Consider the following 18,486-nt stretch of genomic DNA (forward strand, 5'->3'; position numbering starts at 1 on the left):
TCAAGATGTAATTCAAAAAGTTAATTCAGGAAACTATTCTTTTTTTAATAACTAAATTTGGTGGCGGTAAGTCAGTCTGTTGGGGACTGATCTCAGAAGCAGAAGGTTCTCAGTTCAAACCCTAGTGTGGACAACACAGGAAAGCTCTTCTGGTAGGTAGGACACTTTTATAGCAGTGCCGAGGTACCCATGAGCAAGGTACCAAACCCCACAATGCTCATATAGAGCCTGCGTGAGCCATTCCCAGCACCCTCCAAATGACCCCGTAAGAATTAAATCAGTCAAGAAAAGACAAAACCTAAAAAAACACCTTACTTTGACATCACTAAGTCCAAAATAAAGTAATAGTTTTGAGGATACAATGAAAGTATGAGGTATCGCGTTTACACACAGCAGCAGCCTCCACACACTTCATTTAGCACACTGATGTAACGTTTAATTAAAACGTACACTTCTGATGGCATCTTTATTCAGTGTGAATGCATCTTGTTTGGGAAGTTTTGATACAAATCATATTCAGATATTCATTACATTTATCTTATTAAAGCAAATTCCAAGGGACGGCTATTTGACACACTGCTTTCCTGGCACAGCTTTACCTTCACATGTTCCCTGCTGGGAAAACATGAAATATTTTATGCACCTGTGAAGTTCGACGCTAGTTTCTGTCTGAGCTGAGGGTCACCTGTCTCGAGTCTGCACAGGCAAACGCAAATCAGGTACCGGTAGAAAAGAAGCCATAACCGAGATATTTCCAAATGTCCTGGAAGACACCTGGAATACTAGTAGAGCTTCAAGTCCCCAGTCACTCTGTCAACCAGATCAGCTGGTCCTGGACCGATCCCCAGCACGGTGCGGGATCCCGGTGCGATCTGTGTCCTTCCAGCATCTTGAATCAGACTGACAGGGAGTCCCACTTCCTTTGCATGACCCAGCAGGTCGATTAGGGCGTCTTCATCGGGGGCCTTCACAACCACCTTAGGTTGGCCGCAATACTCCCACTGTTTGAGCAGGCTGGGGTTTCTGAGCTGAACCTGCTTATAGGCAGAAACAGCAGCATGGGAGCACTGAGCAGCCACTTTCCCTTTGCCCATTTTCAGGTCGTTTCGAACCACCAGAATCATTTTGATCTCCCCGCCTTCTCCCATGACACTTGCTTCTCCAGCGCTGTTGCCTATCGTTGCCATCAGGCTTTTGGGTGATGGGCTGAAGCGAGCCCGGAGATGCCACCCGAGGGCGAACCCACAGCCCAACCCAACTGCTAGACCCAGTCCCACAGGGCCATATAAATCCATCCTGTTACAACTGAAAAAATAAAAGTAATTACGAAAAATACACACACGCGCGACAACAAAATAATCCAAACAGACAGGGATTGAACTTTATTACACATGAGAGAAATTCCCTAGGATACAAAACACATTTTAGCTAAATTCTGACAGTACCGTCGATTATGAAGCTAGTTCCGTTAACGTTCGTTTCCCGGTCAAAGACCATCAATTACCACAAACGCTGTTTGGCAGGCCACATAACCTATAACTTCATACAAGCTCTCCGTTTTCATAAACTCTTAACTCTAATCGAAGTGAAGTGAAGGCCGGAAAAGCTGTTTGATGCAGGACTTCTTACCTGCTGGTCTGAAGTTGCTCAAAGCATGAATGAAACTTCATGGCGCTTCCTGCTGTCGCATGATGATGACGTAGTGGAGCGCGTTTTGGACTTATTGTCGTTTTATAATTTTATTCTGCCGAACTTTATTTTTTAAATGTAAAAGTACTCAAAACCTGGCGATGTACAAATGTAGTGTGTTTTATTGTATTGGTAAAGTCACCCCTTCCATATTTATTTTACAGACATAATCAATAATTATGATTATGTATTTTAAAAGCAGTTTACCTGAAACTAAAGTGGGAAAGCTGTAAAATATTTCCCAATTTCCTTCAATCCATTTGAAACTAATTTTGTAGATTAAGTCCTAATCAGTCCTAATTATTGCCCTGCACATGATTTTAGATCAATGTTATTAAATGGTGCCTTTGAGGCTTCAGAGTTTCCTTGAAAGCCAGAATTTTTGCATTTTGTTTTATATCTATGTTATTAAGTAGACCTTAAGATATCGTTATAAACTAATGTTGGTCAAGTATATCCACCTAGACAAATTTAAAGTACGGTGAATAAGTGCATTTCGTAATGATTTTGGAATGGGCCTATTTTGCTGATAAGCGAAATAGTTGTACATTTTCTGCATTTATTAACAAACTATCCAAGGTCGTTTTCTCTGTCAACCGGACTGTGTTTCTTCTCTTTGAAGGCGTTTCGCCTTCTATCCAGAAGGCTTCTTCAGTTCTGAACTCGCTGGGGAGAGAGCTTGAAAATATAGCCCCTGTGGACCATTAGCATGTTAATGATCTGGGTGGTCACCTGAGAGTTGTCGGCAGAGTCGTTGGTAGGGTCGTTCACCTAGTTTCGTTTGAGGTGTCTCCCCTTTGTCTTCTGGCTCACATGGTGGTGAGTCACAGGTTCTTCTGGAATGGCGTGAACGTTTGGTTCTGCAGGACTGCATTGTACGTGGGTGATAGGAAGTGCCTCAGCCCACCACCTCTGTTTAAGGATGGTTTTTCCAATTTGACATGGATAGCTTCCTTGGACTGCTGAGTCCTGACCTGAAGAGGTGGCACGTCTGTGTTGTGCCATTCTTCTTTGGAGAGGTTGTTTGGTTTCCCCAATGTACAGTTCCTTGCATTCCTCCTGGCACCGTACAGAATAAACAACATTACATTGTTTGTGTCTTGGTGTCTTGTCCTTCGGTGTACCAGTCTCTGTCTGAGAGTGTTGCTTGGTTGAACTGAACCGGTATGTCATGTTTCTGGAGGATCCTCCTAAGCTTCTCAGAGACTCCGGACAGATAGGGGATCGAAACGCTGTGGCCTTTGTCTCTCTCCTCCTCTTCTTTGCTGGGGTCTTGTTTTCTTGAGGTCTTCTTGGCCCGGTGTTGGAGGGTTTTGATCACTCCCAACTTGTGTTCCTGTCACAGCCCCTTTTCCCCAGTTCCCTCCTGTCCCAGTACTTTTCCACTGCCCTGCTCACACCACACCCTCTGATCACCACACCTGCTCTCAGTCACTGATCACACACCTGCTCTCAGTCACTGATCACACACCTGCCCTCACTCATCAATCAGCTCACCTACCAGTGTATACATTCTCCAGCCTCACACTCACTCAGTGCCAGATTGTTCTTCTGCTTTCATGCGAGACTGTCCAGTGTTGTTTCCCTGCTGGATTACCCGTTACCGACCCTGCCTGTCTTCGTTCTGCCTGCCTTGCCTGTTCCCCGGACAACCTACCTGCTTTCTGCCTCTGACTACGACTTCTGCCTCAGCGTCTCTGGTTCCTGTCTGCTCACGTGGTTTAGACTTTGCTGCTGCTCGTCCCACTCCCCGAGCCTGCAACCCATAGACTTTGTGCGGGCCCAGAGCCTGAAGAACGGACTATTTCCTGTGTTTCCTTGTCTGCCTGAGTTCCTGTTTGCCCGTGTGTTAATAAAAGTCATTACTACGGTCCAGCTTTCCAGAGTGCTGCATTTGGGTCCAAACTGCACCCGTCACAGTTCCAGTGGGTGGTGAGAGTCAAACTGGAGGTACTGGTTGGTATGTGTAGGTTTTCTGCAGACTTCGATGGTGAGGTTTCTGTCCTCAGTGATCTTGACTGCACAGTCCAGAAACGCCAGACTGTATCCTTTTACATCTTCCCAGGTGAATTTTACATGCTTGTCTGTTTTGTTGAGGTGATCCGAGAACAAACTTATTAACAAACTATTTTGTGAGCCTGGGGATGGACACCTGTTTCATTTTAGCTGCTCTTCCACATACAGTACGTCCAATTTTTACCAGCTATCTTTTTGAACGTCCTCTCTTGCTCTTTGATGCTATTGCCTGGAAACACAAATGTGTTTAGATTTAGGTTAACACACATTTCTTTCAAGTAAATCTAGACTTTTTTTTAAATCAAATGTTGCAGCCCATGGTCCATGTTCTAGTAAGGCCCTGGTTCCGACTGGTTTTCAAGTGTTTCAGCAGAGCTGCGGGTTGTTGTGGTCAGATTTCCATCAAATAAATGTGCTGTCAACTTCCCTCACTTGCCTAAACAGCAAATGGCCCTGGTACTGAAATTCCAACGTGCTGATATGGCTTCTATTTGGGATCGGGAAAAACTGCTTCGGAAATGAGTCAAGCCCAAATCCCATTTATGCAAACTGAGATTTCTGCTGCGGCCTGAGCAGCGTCATAAATGAGCTCCGGGAAAGTGATCTGCTTATTTATAGAACATTAATTAGACTGCTTCTCCTGAGGTTGATGAAATCTCACCCTGTTTCTGTGCCTGGTTCTGGCCTCCCCCAACAGCACTTTATCAGGACTCTGTCCTTCACCCTCCATCACCGCGCCCTCTGCACATGGTAGGATGGAAAACTAGTTGTAGTCTTTTGCCCTAGTCACTAAGATTGCGTGACATGTTTTAAGGCTCTTAGAGTTTATGTCGATTAATCATTAGCTGACAAGGTGAGTTTTTCCCCTCTTTTGATAATACATAGCTAAAATGCAAGTGTTTGTGTTAGAGCCCAGCTGTGTGGTTTGTGGAGTACCAGTGTGTCCCAGTTGTGCCCTGTGGATATCTTTGTTATAAATATAAAAGAGTATCGACCTTCTCGGGTTTCTCCCTATTGACTTTCTCATTGTCCATCTAAACACAAAAGTTACACAACCGGTATCGGGTGTTTTGGCAGAAGTGATTGCGCAATCAACCAATGAAGTTGAGGTGTGCTGCTGTTTTTCACAGAAGCAGGAGGGATATTATGAGACCCTGCACTCACTCTGAACACCAAAACTTTCTTAATAAACTTTATTTGCCGAGTATAAAACATTCACCCACCTAAGATGTATGTTTTAAGAGGCTCTGGCAAAAGTTCTTATAATTAATGTTTATCAGGATATCTCACGCTCAGTTGGATGAAACAATGCTCCTTTTTAACGTGGCAAAGGAAATTACAGGGTGTATTAAACACTGTTGTGCATGTAGGATTTACACTGTGCACGTGGGTATGTGTTCAAGGTTTGAGGTATTAGACTGAAGGTTTTATTAAGAATTCCATGAGAAGATGATCTGTCCCTTCAAGCTCTATCAGGAGTAAAAAAAACATTTATTTTCTTCTAATTGTCTATTAAGCTGCATGAAATAGACAGTAAAAGACCCACAATGATTAGGATGAGCCAAACCTGACTTAAGAACTCACATTTTTCTTTAGAACAATACTTTTTCATTATCTAAATATTTTTACACACTGTGTGTTGAATATAATAAAAGCTTGGATTCATCACATATGCAGGAGCAGCACGTGTACTCCAAGAGAGTAACCATCGCTCTTCCTGGCTCACTTTATCATGATGCCCGGCGTTGCCCCCCCCGACCTGCGAGCACAGGTGTGCACGTGTGTGGAGCTCTGCAAATACATAAGGGAGGACAAAATGTCTGGTCCCATTTCACCCAACATTTTTCTTCCCTCCTTTTGTGCGTCTACTACAACACCACACACACACACGCACACACACGCACACACACACACTTAATAATAAGTGAAGCTCTCTCCGATCTTTGGCACGTCGGAGGGTTAACAGTAAGCTGCAGGAAAGGGGAAGCTGCTGTGTGGGAGTGAAATTAGACATGCAGGAGACAGGACATGTTTGCTTTTGTCGTTCTAATATTGTTCCTCTTTGTACAGGCTTGTTTAATTCCAGCATCCAGTAAGAAGAAGGTCGATTATCTGAGGCACCTGGATGCCAAACAAATCCAAAATGGAGAGCAGAGAGGTAAGAAAAAGCGAATTAAACACAAGAGAAAGCAGAATAAATGGTCCTAAATGATCAGAAGTCATTGCGATCTGCTGTGGGTGTCATCAGCAGCCAGCCAAAGTCCAAAACCCTGAGACCGTGTGAGACTGTGAGGAAGCAGATGACTGTTGGCTGTCCGAAACATTATCCAGGATTAAACCACTTAGCCAGAAATACCAGAAGATCCCAGGTGGCTGAGCTGGTAGATCGTCGCTCATACTGAGGAAAAACATGACATTTAGTAGAGGAAGACATAAAAAGAGCAGATAGTGAGAAAAGGTACACCTGGAAACAGACAGGCGATGTGTGTGTCTCCAGTGATGGAGACATCCTGGAGACATCCTGGAGACATCCCTCAGACATCCCTCAGGCATCAGGAGAGGGTCACCGTGTGCATCCAGGGCTGCTCTGTGTGGTTGAAGGTGTAAAGAAAATGTGTTTATTTTCTAAAGTACAAGAGGAAGTGGTGAGCCACAGGACCCATGAGCTGTGTTCAGAGTGAACGAAGCTGCTGTTCAGCAACATTTGGAACACGTGTTGTCACGGCTGCCATGGAAACACACCAGCACAGACCCAAATCCCCAGTGTTTATGGAAGTGGTTTGTACCATGCCGGAGACGCGCACACATCAAGTCTTCAGAGCCTCTGTTTGCTGCTGCTACTGTTGCTGATGCGGCTCTGCAGCTTCTGTGTTGTCAACAGGGGGACCGGATCCAACAGACCAACAGGATCACATATGGATCTACGAGGCTGTGGGAAGGAGAGAAATCCTTCTGCTCAAATGAGTTAAGAATAGATTCAGAGGAGAAATAAATGACTGAAGAACGATGTGACTGAAATGACCTGTTATGACTCTTTTGGCTGACGCTCCTCCAACACGTCGCTACATGTTCAAGCGGAGCAACAGGAATCGTGCCATGAAACCTTCCGCAATAATCACCTCTGCACCACACAGCGACTGGAGAAGTAGCTCACTGAAGTTGCTGGAAATACAGTCGGGTGTCTGCGGAAAAGGACTGAAAAGAAGGTTTTAATCATGGAAAAGCCTCTGAGAATGTCGCCCGGGTTGGAGTGATGGTTGCTTGGTTACTGAAGGAGACATACGGAAGGTCAAAAGTTCTAGTATTAATTTCCTCTTGACGATTGTCTGGTGCGGTTACAGAATGCTTTGCTTTGCCGTAGCTTTCTTCAGACTAACCTGTGTTGGTGACATAGTGAAAAGATCTCACCGTCTCATCCTGCATCACTTATGCTATAGAAGGAACACATCAGGTGGTGGGTGAATGAATGGATGAATGAATGAGTGCTATAATGGTCATGACTGCTGGTTTTGTCCACAGTTTTTTTCCTGCTGCATGCCACATAATTTAAATAGGAAGTTGTGCAACCACCCACCTTTGACTGTAAGTCGTGCGCTGATCTAGGTGCGCCCTGCCAGGAATCCCTGCCTGAAAACAGTGTTTTGGTTTTGTGGATTCAGAACTTCCTTCTCCCGTCATTTCCCTCCCTTCTTCTGTAACATATGCTTGGTTTCATCCTGAAAACAACCCGCCTTCCCTCGGGGGAGGAGGTCTGTCGGGGTGGGTGAACTGAAGGAAGAGGAGCAGAGATGGACACTTGGGTTGCCTTACTTAACCAGTTGAATAATCAGTCAGTCAGTCAGTCAGTCAGTCAGTCAGTCAGTCAGTCAGTCAGTCAGTCAGTCAGTCAGTCAGTCTGTCTGTCTGTCTGTCTGTTCTCCTCCTACAGCTTTGCCCTCAACATTACAAAAACAACTTGTGTCTCCAAATGTCCCTCTTCCTCTTCTCACTGCTGATCTGCTCTCTCCCACCCCCTTTTAAGTGTCCTCTGTTTTTCACACTTTCACTCTCCTACCTTCTCTCCTCACTCTGTGCCTGTCCCTCCCTCCCTTCCTCTGTGCCCCCCCCCCCCATCCCCTCTTGTTTTCCTCATTCTGTGCATGTGTCTCTGCCATGTGGTTGAATGTCCTCTCTGGCCTCTGCAGTATGTGCGATACATGGAGAAGAAGACGCTGTGGTGCGGGTACTGGATTGGACTGGGCATCCTCTCCTTGGTGGGTATTGGCAGGGGCCAGCACACTTTCCTTCTTTACCTGGTAAGCAAATTGTCTTTTTTGTCCATGACTCGCTACTACAGCTACAGCTTCTTTCACGCTGGAGTTGTAAACTTGCCCTTGCGTGTTTTGTAACAGCTGAAACCTAAACTTGGTGATGCTGTGACGCAGGTCTTAAAAGGCTGCGCTGATGCTGACGTTGCTTTTGTTTCATTTTTCTTTTGCAGTATCATCAGTTGTAAGGTTTCTTGTGCACATGCACTGTCGCATGCATGCGTGCATTTAAGTCAGAGATGAACAGGCTTTTCAGTAGCCGCACTGTTATGACAGCCAGTCCAGGAACAATCGCACTCACTGACCTCTCTGACTGAGCGCGCATGAGAAGAAACCACATCCCTCGGTTCTTTGCTTCTTTTTCTTCATTTAGCTCCCCACCGTGTGCACGTTCTTTTGTCGTTTCTCCAATCGTTTCCATTTTCTGTTTTATTTTTCTGCTCTTGTTATTTCCTCACCATGTCACCACACAGTGTGCATGTTTTTTTGTTTTTTTTACCCAGCTCCTGTTAATGTGGGGTTGGTTAACCGTCTATTGGACATCTGTCAGTCTTCCGTCTGAAATATCTGTTGTTATGTCTCTGTCCATTGAATTGTTTGTTCTCAGTCGTGTTGATGACATGTGGAACTCTGGGGCTCTCGAATAAAGTTAGAGTTTTTAAAAAAAAAAATTATGGTCAGTGGCGCAGCTTAGTTTTGCAGGTTATAAACAAGTTTTTGTTGCCATCTAGCGACCGGATCTGGTACTGCAGTGTCACCGGGTTCATGATAGAACTTGGTGCTCTCTGCGAGCCGCTGTGGTGCATGTTTTTTTATAGAGCTGACTGATCTTACCTCTAACACCCATAAACCAGTGCACACTTGTTTAAAACAGCAAATCAGATGCTTTTGTTTGTGCCACTGTATTCGCTTCTATTGTTGACTCTGATTGAGGAGAGATTCTTGTCTATTTGAATGCTGATATGATCAGTTTATTTAATGATATTCAAACTTTAAAATAACAGTGGATAATGTACCCGAAACTTTTGCCCTAATTATTTTTCAGATACCGGTACATACACAAAAAAATCGAGTATTTACAATTTCCATCAATTTATTCCTTTATCTTTCCCACTGCGGACAAATCTTACGTTTGTATCTACGTCGCCCCTTTATCCAGCATCCTTGCTGCTGCATACTCTACAGACTGTGATTCAAACACTGAAGTTTCTGTACAATAACCGCATTATTTGGAATTATGTGTGCAACTAAAATAAAGCTTAGCGCACGAATTCAAACCGTTGCCAGTGAGAGTCGGTAGATGGAGCCATAGGTCCAGGTTATAAACCACAGAGGCCTCGCACGATCTGAGGAACGGAAGTGACGTTTAGGCTTCGCTGAAAAAGAGTAAAATGAAGCACTGTCGGTCTGTCTGTCTGTCTGTTTGTCTGTCTGTCTGTCTGTCTGTCTGTCTGTCTGTCTGTCTGTCTGTCTGTCTGTCGTGACTTTTCCTTCGGGAGTGTGTAAATTGTCTATTACTGGAGACTTTCTCTGTTCTTTTTGTGTTTTTTTCTCGCTTTATTTCCAGTGTGGGTGCTGCACCAGCAGAGGGCGTTGCACAACAAGCAGACTCAACCTTCTGAGTCAGAAGAGCGCCGAAGTGTTGGCTTTGCTGGTCCCTGACAGGGGTGAGGGCTGCCCCCCCTGTTTTCTGTCCTGCTGAGTCTGCAGGAGGTCATTGTACATGGACAGGTCTGCTTATTGGACAAAGATAAAAGAGCGCAAGTCAGGCGTGTAGAAGAAGAAAAAAGAGTGCTTCTTGGCACAGCATCAAGTGTATTTTATCCAGCTGCTCTGAGGGAGGAGGCAATGGGTGGGGGCTCATAATACAGACCATGAAAACAATAAAATCAAGCAAGAGCACCGCAAAGATCTCATTTCACTGCGATTGGATCAGTACTCAAAGTTAATGGGTGAAAAACCCGCATCTAGGCAGGAATGTTCAATAATAATAATTCGGAAGAACGTCTTTAATTTACAGCATCATTCCTGTCTTGGTGTAATTTTGAGTGATTTATTTTTACAGCGATGTGTATCACTGCCACCCTTAAGTTTGTTTTTGGGTTAGTAATGAAAGTCACTCCTGCAATGTTGTAAAGACTTCTGCAGAGAGGTCAACTGAGTGGTTCACCATGAACTTACTCTCAGCAATGGCCGCTTCAATGTTGAATCAAGATCAACAAAGTATTAAACCAATTTTGGGAAAGTTGCTTATGCAGTTTGAGCTGTTATGAGTGGCCGGTACATGTTCTGTCTTGGTCTCAGTTTGCATGTCATTATTCTGCTGCTGATTTTGATCATTCATTTATTGAAACTCAAACCAATTGAGGGGCAATTGCATCAAAAAATACTGTCCCATTATGTCAATATTTTCACCCTTTCAAAACATCTAAAATGATATGAGAGGACTGTGTATGTGTGTGTGTGTGTGTGTGTGTGTGTGTGTGTGTGTGTGTTGATTTGAGGACCGTTTTGGACTTGACCAGGAAACAGAAAAGCATTTTTAGTTCCCTTATAGCTGGAACTCAGATTTATCGCTGAACATTGTTGAGACTGTTCAGATTTTGATTTCCACAAGCTGCTCAGCATGACTGATGATGGCATCATCAAGAGGGATCTGATGCTTCCATGCAATATCCTGGAATGCTAAGTTACTGTTAGAAAATCACACAGGTAATGTGATTTATCTCTTAATCAAACAGTCCACTGAATCATTACATACAGGTGGAGCACAACATATTAATATTAGTAATGGTGAATCCTTTGTGTATGTTTTGTGCAAAACCTAAGTCAAAAGAAAAATAATTAAGAAAATTGTGAAGCAAACACTTAATTACATTTTTTTTTTTAAATCTAAGGTTTCTAATATGACTTAGTCACAGTGATTTTTCCTTTTGAAGTAAAAATTGATTTGGATGTTCAAAAATGTGAAAATGTTTCTTCAAGCCAAGCTTGATATTTATCCTGTTACTGTATTTATTCAGTACTTCTCACCGGAAAGAGGTCACACACAGGGGGTGTGTGAGGAAGTAAACAGAGAGGAAGCATAAAAGAGCGGAACATTAACAAAAGACAAGAACACTAAATAAAATTAAAGCAAAGTTAGAACCAAATATAGGAGGCAGTTGTGCTTCTTTAACAAAATGACTTTTCAAAAGTGATTTGACTTTAGCTGGAGTCTTTGAAGAAATCCAAAAATGTTCAATCAGATGCACAAAGCACTGATATTTGTGTGTGTGTGTCTTCACTTATCACCCATATATGACCCCCCCCCCCCCATGACTGCCTCAGTCCAGCGTTGCTTTCAGAGGTCCTGTCCAAGCTTTACCATCTGTGGTGTCACAAAGCTTTTCTCTCTTTCAGAAGCAGCTAACAGGTTATGCTAACTGGACCATGTCTAATTTGCTAAAATGGCCTGTGACAACCGCAGCGTCCTGCTAATGACAAGACTGTCCTGCAGTTGTGGTCACTGAGGACTGGGGAGCCTATGGTCGCCATTGTCTGGCCTATTTCTTGAGAAGCAGCTATATTTGTTGTCATGAGCTAGAAAAGACGAGTCTGCCCCAAAACTGGTGTCTGAAATGATTCTGGATCTGGAATAATCTTGGAATTTAAAACAATAGATTAGGAATTGGATCATTTCCTCATAAATGTTTAATCTTTTTGATCTATGAATTAAGGGTTTTTGTAGGATCGTGTGGCTTGTGTATTATTGGACATGTGCTAACAGAAATGTGTTTTCTTCACATTTATCACTGAGCATCTGAAGTGCAAAAGCCCCTTCCTCAGTTGCTGTTCCAGTCATCACACCTGTGTTTTTGCACCATGTCTTTGTTCCTGCTGTGACAGACAGGACCACATGCATGATAGTGCTGGTTTCTGTAGGTTTGACAGGAATAATTGTGCTGGAGCCAGTTGTCAAACATCCACCTGTCCCCGACCGAGGATGGTTGATTTTTTGGGTTTAAGAAAAGATGAAGAACCTTTTTAGTCACCCTACTATGATTGTACAATGAAAGGAGAAGTCCAGATAGGGGCTCAGTCAGAGCTGCTTCAGCTTGGCCTGCCGCTCCTGTGGATCAACGTAATCTGTTGGGTGGAAGAAACCCACAGAGAGAGCAAACTCAACACTTATGCAACGGGGAATCGAACCGACGGCCTTCTTCCCGTGAGCCAACAGTGCGCCAATGCCTGGGTGCCAGGCTTTAAGACAGCTGGAATGAACTTGTAGTTGTAATTAACACAGGCTGCTATTAAGCTCCAGTAAATACCTTCTAGAGTCTCGTGTGAATGTATTGGGCTTGTGAAGAAAGATGATGTGTGGGATTATCAGTTATTCCTGCCGTGTTCCGTTCCTCCGCTGGTACAGTTGGTTGGGATTTCACAGACAACCACAGTAAATGTATTTTAGCATTAATACTTTCTACTAAACATTTACCGTTACATTTACCTGCATTACAGTTCACGTGCGCTGCCTGTTAAGCTTGATAAATCTTTTTTAATGTATCGTTTTAATCCTTTTGTTAGATAAACAACTTCACAACTGTTTGAGGGATAGAATTGGGTTAGCTGTGATTGTTACCATGGGGACCTGGGGGATGTATTATATCAATGAAAGTCTTCACAGAGATTGAAGTACAGGGATGTGTGTGTGTGTGTTCTCTAAGACTGAGACTCAGGCTTTATTTTTGGCTACTATCCAACTAAATGTGACTCCTTGGATTGGATTGGACATTGGGGAGTGGCACCAACGGCAGAAATGACCGTTTGCTGTTGCTCCACTGTCCTCCCACCACCTCCCGTCATGTCCAGCCTCGTCTCTCATGGCTCCGGAAGCCTCTGCCCCACCCCAGACTTGATCGTTTTGAAATTGACGCTGAGTTGCGTAATGCCCAACTGCCCTTGTGCGTCAAGAGCAACCTCCAGAAACAAACATGCGTACGCAGATCTGTAAACACATAGAGGCGAGAGCACACCACCCGCTCGGATCAGCCCACTGTGCAAACACAGAACATTTCTGATAATTAATTCAGTCATGTCTGATTCACTGAGCTCCTTGTTCACTGGTTCCTTAAAGAGGAACTCCGGAGTTGTGTGACCCTTTGTTCCTGACTGGATCCTCTCCTGTCCCGTAAGCAGACGTTGTTCTCAGCACGATGTTGCTATATCAACCATGATGCTATCATGAGTCAGGCTGGAAGAACCAATGGCCGATTGCACAAACAGCTTCCTTGTTCCTCTTGAGCAACAGTGATAACTGACTCAATTCTGACTAATTCTCCGTGCTACTTGTTGTCAGCCTCAGCAAACCTTCACTCACATTGAATCATTTGCCCAGAAATAGGAAACTCTTAGCTAACAGTGGAATTCAGTGGAATATTCATCACAGGAATTTGTCCTATTCCCTTTGAAAGCTATCAAACATTTGAACAAATACAGAAAATGGCCAAATGTTAGTCTGACACCAATATGGTAGAAGAAAGATGCCAATTTTGCATCACGGTCCAACGTTTTGAGATTTAAAATGGTTATTTGGCCGCTTTTTAAAATTTCGTTTTAAAAAACCCCCACAGCTTCACTGAAAACAGCATTTTCCTCTTTGAAATATTAATTCGGGTATTTTTCTGTCGCTGACTTTAACTAAGCATGTTCATGGGGTGTGTAGAGTCAGGCAGGCGTGAAGAATAGTGGCACAGGCTTGGTTTGGAGTTTGTCAACTTTAATCTCCAGGACCATCTTCTGCCTTCCTTTTTCTCTTTGATTTCTCACTGGAATCCTGTCAGGAGATAATAGACAATAACCAAAAGAGCAGAGTTGACCAGATGTTATCACACCGTATCTTCATACCACATTTTTACAGCAGGGTCAGTCAAACCGTGAACAGTTCTGAAATGTCCATAATTACAAACCGTTCACATTTATGATCTCCTGTGTTGGTGCCTTTATTTTCCTTTGTGTGACACATGCTCGTTCTCATTATTTATTTATGTGTGTGTGCGTGTGAGGCTGATTTGAAAATGCCAGCTCAGTACAGTTGTTCCCACAGCTCCACCTGCGGCTGAATACTCATTAAGCATAGTCTCTGTCATGGTCATTTTCAAAGAAACTCAAGTTTTCTTTTCTGTAACTCTCATTCATGATGTGCGCATTCAAACATCTGTCTCGATTTCATTGGTGCTGATTAACCAGATAAGAGATGTTTTGATTCTCTCGTAACTGACATTTAGACTCCAAGGTTCTGAGGAAAAATAAAACTAATTTCCATCTTATCATAACTGCCATTCGTTTTCTGATATCTGAGGGGGGGATCTTCCTGTGACTCAAAACGGCTTTCAAAAACCTTTTTCACCTGTTTATTTGCACTTTTGTCTTGCTGTCTTTGCTTCTCAGGGGCCATGTATTGCATCACTGACACTGGTAGCTTATGAATGTGCCCAGTGGATTTCCCTCAACCGTCCTATCCAGGCCAAATCTGGCCCCAGCGAGTGACAACCAGCAACAGGCCTTGCAGATGAGCCGGAGGGGGTTAGGGTTAGACGCCGTGAGGAAGAACGAAAGCATCTCCATGTGGACCAATGCATCCAAAGTCCCACCAGAAGCTTTTTTGTAGGTGAGTGTCCCACATTGTTATCACTGCAGACCAGAACAACAGAAACTGTCTTGTTTCTGGGATAACCACCACGCTTTTGTGAATTTATCCAATGGATTTTGAAGTCTTTTCTGCTCCCAATCACTCAACTCCAACCAGCTGTAAATATGTGTTTTAATGGAGTGCTGCAGAATTAAAAGCTGAACCTGGTCATGATCATTTTTGTCATCCGGAGACAAAAGAAAAGGTCAAAGCAATATAACGTTGGTGGTTGAAGCTACACGTTTTTGTTTGCGCGCTGTTGTCTTTTTCACTGTGTAGAACAGCACTGCCTTTGAAAATGGATACTTCGGGTTTTCCACAGGAGCATCAAATGACATGTTGAAGAAAATTAGGTGCTTGGGTCTTTTCACATTCTTGCTTGCTGCTCCACCAGTAAAATCTGAAAGAGAGAATGAAACAAATGTGCGATGAACTCGATGGCGCATTCACTGGTAGCGCACTTGCTCGGGAAACCCCAACTTCTTTACGTGAATTTCCCCATGCAGTGTTGGTGGTTTCACACCTTTAAACCCTTTGGTTTCCTGGTAAGATGAAAGTTTAGACTTAAAATAGAAGGGAACGTACAGCTTAAGTGTGAAATAAAATAACTTCTACAGGGTTCATACTGAACTAGTGACTCTCAAAAGTCTGTAAATAAACCATTAACCATTAACAATAGCTCATAACAGGTTCATTTCCCTTCATGAGAAAGGGAGAACTATGTTGTTCATGTTGTTTCTTTATTAATTTCCCTGTTTTATATAATGAGGAAGCTAAATGACGATGAGGGGAACTTATTTGAACCTTTGCTGGAATTAGACTCTAGTCAACCTTCACGTTTCCTCATCGTTTATAACACTTTAACTATGCACACAAAGACAAAATATTGCACCCATGCATAAATCACCTGACTTGTTGGTTACATGTTTTTACTACTTATTAACGTCTATCTGCACCATTATGAGAGACACATCCCTGACAGAAAAAAAGAAATTGTACTCTCTTCTGTACAATCGTCAGATATCAAGATGGACTCCTAGTTTTCAGTGTGTCCCCACTTATTCAGCCACACCTTCTTAAACGTCTCCAGCTCGTCTGCTCTCCAGTCAGACACCTGTTGTGCCCACGGTTTCAGATATGGAAAAGAATTCCCCCTCCTGCTCACCTTCTTTCTTCAGTTTCTCAACAGCACTGATGCCTCTTCCCCTGCTCTCATCTCCTTTTTTCCCTCCTTCATCTGCTTTATCCTTTTTGCTCCCCTTTGACGCCCCTCTGTCCACTACTGCAGCTCCCTTAATTGCCCCACTTCAAACAGCACCACAGTGCAAGTGGACATAGCCCCTGTGTTCCCTTTGCACAGGCACATATGGACCTGCACGCTCACAAACAGAGGCAGGGTTGCTGAATGGAGCAGCTGCTGAGGAGATTAGCGCATGTCTCCATCATTATTTCATCAAAGACCGCAGTGTTAAAGAGAAAACAGGGTGTCCAGATTAAAGACTAAGTCTGCCAGGATTTTTGGAAGAGCGCCGCCTTCTGTGAAGACTGTTTGGGCTTGTTGTCACTGTCGTGTTTCCTTACCCCACTAATCATTTTCTGGCTTTACCATCCAGTCTTCTCCTGTGAGTGCTCCTATAACGCTCCTAAAGACCTGAACATCAGTTCAAACACTCCATTTATGCTGTGGGATGTTTAGGCTATGTTGGGACTTGAACTCATCTATTTGACATGTATAATTATAACCTACGCAAGCAGCATCCTTTAAAATGCTCCTTCATTCGCCTTTCAACTCTTCTGCCCCCACCTGCCTGTAAACATGGAGGTAATGAGTTGTGAGCTACTCTGAGAGCTGCCTTTCTTGGCAGCTGTTTTCATTGTCATAATTAAGTCCATAACTCTCATGAAGCTCTCACCCTCTAACCCCTCACTCCCCCTGGCCTCTGTTTTGGCAGGATGAACTTAGTGAACTTATTTTTCTTAAATTGCTTCCACTTATATCCCGCCTCCCCCCCCCCCCCCCCACACACACACACCATTCCAACTGCAGTGGAGGGCCTTTTGGTTGTTAGGTCTCTGGGTTAGTTGGGCAGTGGTCATGACTGTTTCCTCACAGCAAGAAGGTCTCCATTGACATTAGGTGCAAATGTGAAGGCAACTTCAAAAGTCACCAACACTCCATATGAAGCTGTAGAGGATGGACAGATGTTAGTATTCAGACCAATCTATTTTTTCCCCCACACGTGCAAATCCACATGCAAATTCAGCCTGGAGCAGTATTAACCCTTGTGTAATGGAGCCACCATCGTTCTGCATGTGTGTTTGTTTCTCTGTGTGAAGGCTGCTGGTTCAGCTATAGGAGAACTTCCTCCCTACGTCATGGCTGGAGTGGTGCGGCTGTCTGGGGCTGATCCTGACGATGCAGAGTATCAACCCAGGACCAGAGGTAATTCAGGTAATTCACACGCAACCTATGATCATAGTGACAGATGAGCAGTAGCTGCCGTTGGAGTGCAGAGGGATATGTGTTTATGTGTTCTTTTCAAAAAGGTTGATCTCTCGAAAGAGTCCTAAAATTGATTAAATTTGCTTTTGCCAATCAGGTTAATTGAATGGAGTGTGGCTATTGCACAGGTGCAATAACTGTTTTATTCTGGAAACAAACCAATCATAAAAAGTGCAATCAGGAGCAACACATCTGCTTGCTGCTGTGGATGCCAAAACCCACAAATATTGAAATGGCCAACATCTTCATTCATCTAATAATGATGTTTTAACATTTTTTTTTCTGTAATTGTGCACTCTGTTAACTTCCATTTATAGGCAGCTCTATAAAAAGGAGAAATTGAAGGTGACATTTCATTTTCTTCTGATCAGACCTGTTGCATTGAAGCCATTATGGCTCATAATATGGCTCAGCTTTCCAAGCTTGTCGTGCTGGTTGAGAGAGAGATGAAATCTGTGAATACCTCATTTATAATATTCATTCCAAACTTACTTATATTCATTGGGAAGTGAGGAGGTTTGTGATTACAACGTGTTTAACATTTAAATCCCTTAAATAGTGGGCAGGCTGAAGCATTTAGCAACTGAAAAAACACAAATCTGTCAAAAAGGACAACTTGACACTTGCAATGTCACTCTGCTGCTTCGATTAAATGTGTTCCTTTGCAAAAAAAAAATCCCCCTGGATCTCTTTATCTTTCCAATAGGAAGAGGGCTCATTTTCATTGCGGTGCTAGTCATCAGCCCTCTGCTCCCTCCCTCCTTCAGGGGTGCAAGATTAACAGATTCAATATTGGGGGTACAAAAGAAAGAATCCATCTTTGTCAGATTCGGAAAGACCATCCCTAAGCAGAGGAGGAGGCCTAAGGCACAACCTTTCAGCAGCTTACATCACAGTCCTCGGTTCCATCTCCAGACACCTCAGCAGCCATTCACACCTGGCAGCATGACCCAGGTGACTCACGTGACAAGGACAATAGGCCTCTAATGATCCCAATAACTCGTGCTCCACAGAATCCCAGGGCTTGACCCTCAATAAGGGAAAGTTCCACTTTAACAGGAAGAAACCTTGAGCAGGACCAAGATCATAAGAGGGGACCCTCCTCCTGGTGGCCGGCTGGGTAGAGAGGGGGGAGAAGGGGGAGGACAGGTAGAGAAGAGAGAAATCATGCAAAAACCTTAAAATGGCTGCTGGGATTAAACTCTACCTCCATATGACAGCAAATTGTCCTTTTCAAAAAGGAATAAAATTATGTTAAGTTATTACCTCCCTAATGGTTTTTGAACTTTATAACACAAGAT

At 43.6% G+C, this 18,486-nt stretch overlaps 2 protein-coding genes and 1 long non-coding RNA gene across 23 annotated transcripts in view; 1 reads left to right on the top strand and 2 right to left on the bottom strand.

The window, feature by feature from the left end:
• Nucleotides 1-410: 410 nt before the first annotated feature.
• Nucleotides 411-1,766, bottom strand: ptrh2 (peptidyl-tRNA hydrolase 2). Of its 2 annotated transcripts, none has more exons than XM_003970729.3 (2): nucleotides 1,630-1,766; nucleotides 411-1,305 (listed from the first exon to the last, which is right to left on the bottom strand). In XM_003970729.3, the coding sequence occupies exons 1-2, from the start codon at nucleotides 1,668-1,670 to the stop codon at nucleotides 783-785; spliced, it is 564 nt and encodes a 187-aa protein (XP_003970778.2). In that variant the 5' UTR covers nucleotides 1,671-1,766; the 3' UTR covers nucleotides 411-782. The 2 variants fall into 2 exon arrangements, with proteins under 2 accessions (XP_003970778.2, XP_029704898.1); XM_029849038.1 differs by lacking the exon at nucleotides 1,630-1,766 and adding an exon at nucleotides 1,446-1,576.
• A 4,194-nt stretch (nucleotides 1,767-5,960) lies between these two features.
• LOC105417426 (uncharacterized) lies at nucleotides 5,961-8,456 on the bottom strand. 9 transcript variants are annotated; one of them, XR_003891101.1, is made up of 6 exons: nucleotides 8,318-8,456; nucleotides 7,280-7,473; nucleotides 6,989-7,136; nucleotides 6,728-6,900; nucleotides 6,492-6,634; nucleotides 6,170-6,292 (listed from the first exon to the last, which is right to left on the bottom strand). It is a non-coding gene; the product is annotated as an uncharacterized lncRNA (long non-coding RNA). The 9 variants fall into 9 exon arrangements; XR_003891098.1 differs by lacking the exons at nucleotides 6,989-7,136; nucleotides 8,318-8,456 and adding an exon at nucleotides 5,961-6,103 and having other exon boundaries at nucleotides 6,182-6,292; nucleotides 7,280-7,705; XR_003891097.1 differs by lacking the exons at nucleotides 6,989-7,136; nucleotides 8,318-8,456 and adding an exon at nucleotides 5,965-6,103 and having other exon boundaries at nucleotides 7,280-7,705.
• The window catches only part of LOC105417428 (vacuole membrane protein 1-like), a 37,104-nt gene continuing 25,477 nt past the window's right edge, over nucleotides 6,860-18,486 (top strand). For 7 of the 12 annotated variants that reach the window (XR_003891082.1, XR_003891083.1, XR_003891086.1 and 4 more), the window contains exons 1-3: nucleotides 6,860-6,993; nucleotides 7,890-14,661; nucleotides 17,020-17,134. Coding sequence is in view for 2 of the 12 variants with exons in the window: in XM_029848826.1 (XP_029704686.1) it covers nucleotides 7,868-7,958 (91 nt within the window). In the remaining 10 variants the exon portion in view is untranslated. Of the gene's footprint in view, nucleotides 6,994-7,761; nucleotides 14,662-16,703; nucleotides 17,135-18,486 lie in introns of those variants that run through there. The other 5 variants (XR_003891084.1, XR_003891091.1, XR_003891090.1 and 2 more) reach the window with 3 other exon arrangements.

Source organism: Takifugu rubripes, chromosome 15, assembly GCF_901000725.2.
Source record: "Takifugu rubripes chromosome 15, fTakRub1.2, whole genome shotgun sequence".
NCBI classification, from domain to species: domain Eukaryota; kingdom Metazoa; phylum Chordata; class Actinopteri; order Tetraodontiformes; family Tetraodontidae; genus Takifugu; species Takifugu rubripes.

What these genes read in the sequence shown, in the direction of transcription:
- ptrh2 (XM_003970729.3), bottom strand. Translation starts at nt 1,670, where the DNA reads ATGAAGTTTCATTCATGCTTTGAGCAACTTCAGACCAGCAG. An exon ending in GAGCAACTTCAGACCAGCAG is followed by an intron (nt 1,306 to 1,629) that starts GTAAGAAGTCCT and finishes TTATTTTTTCAG; the next exon opens with TTGTAACAGGATGGATTTAT.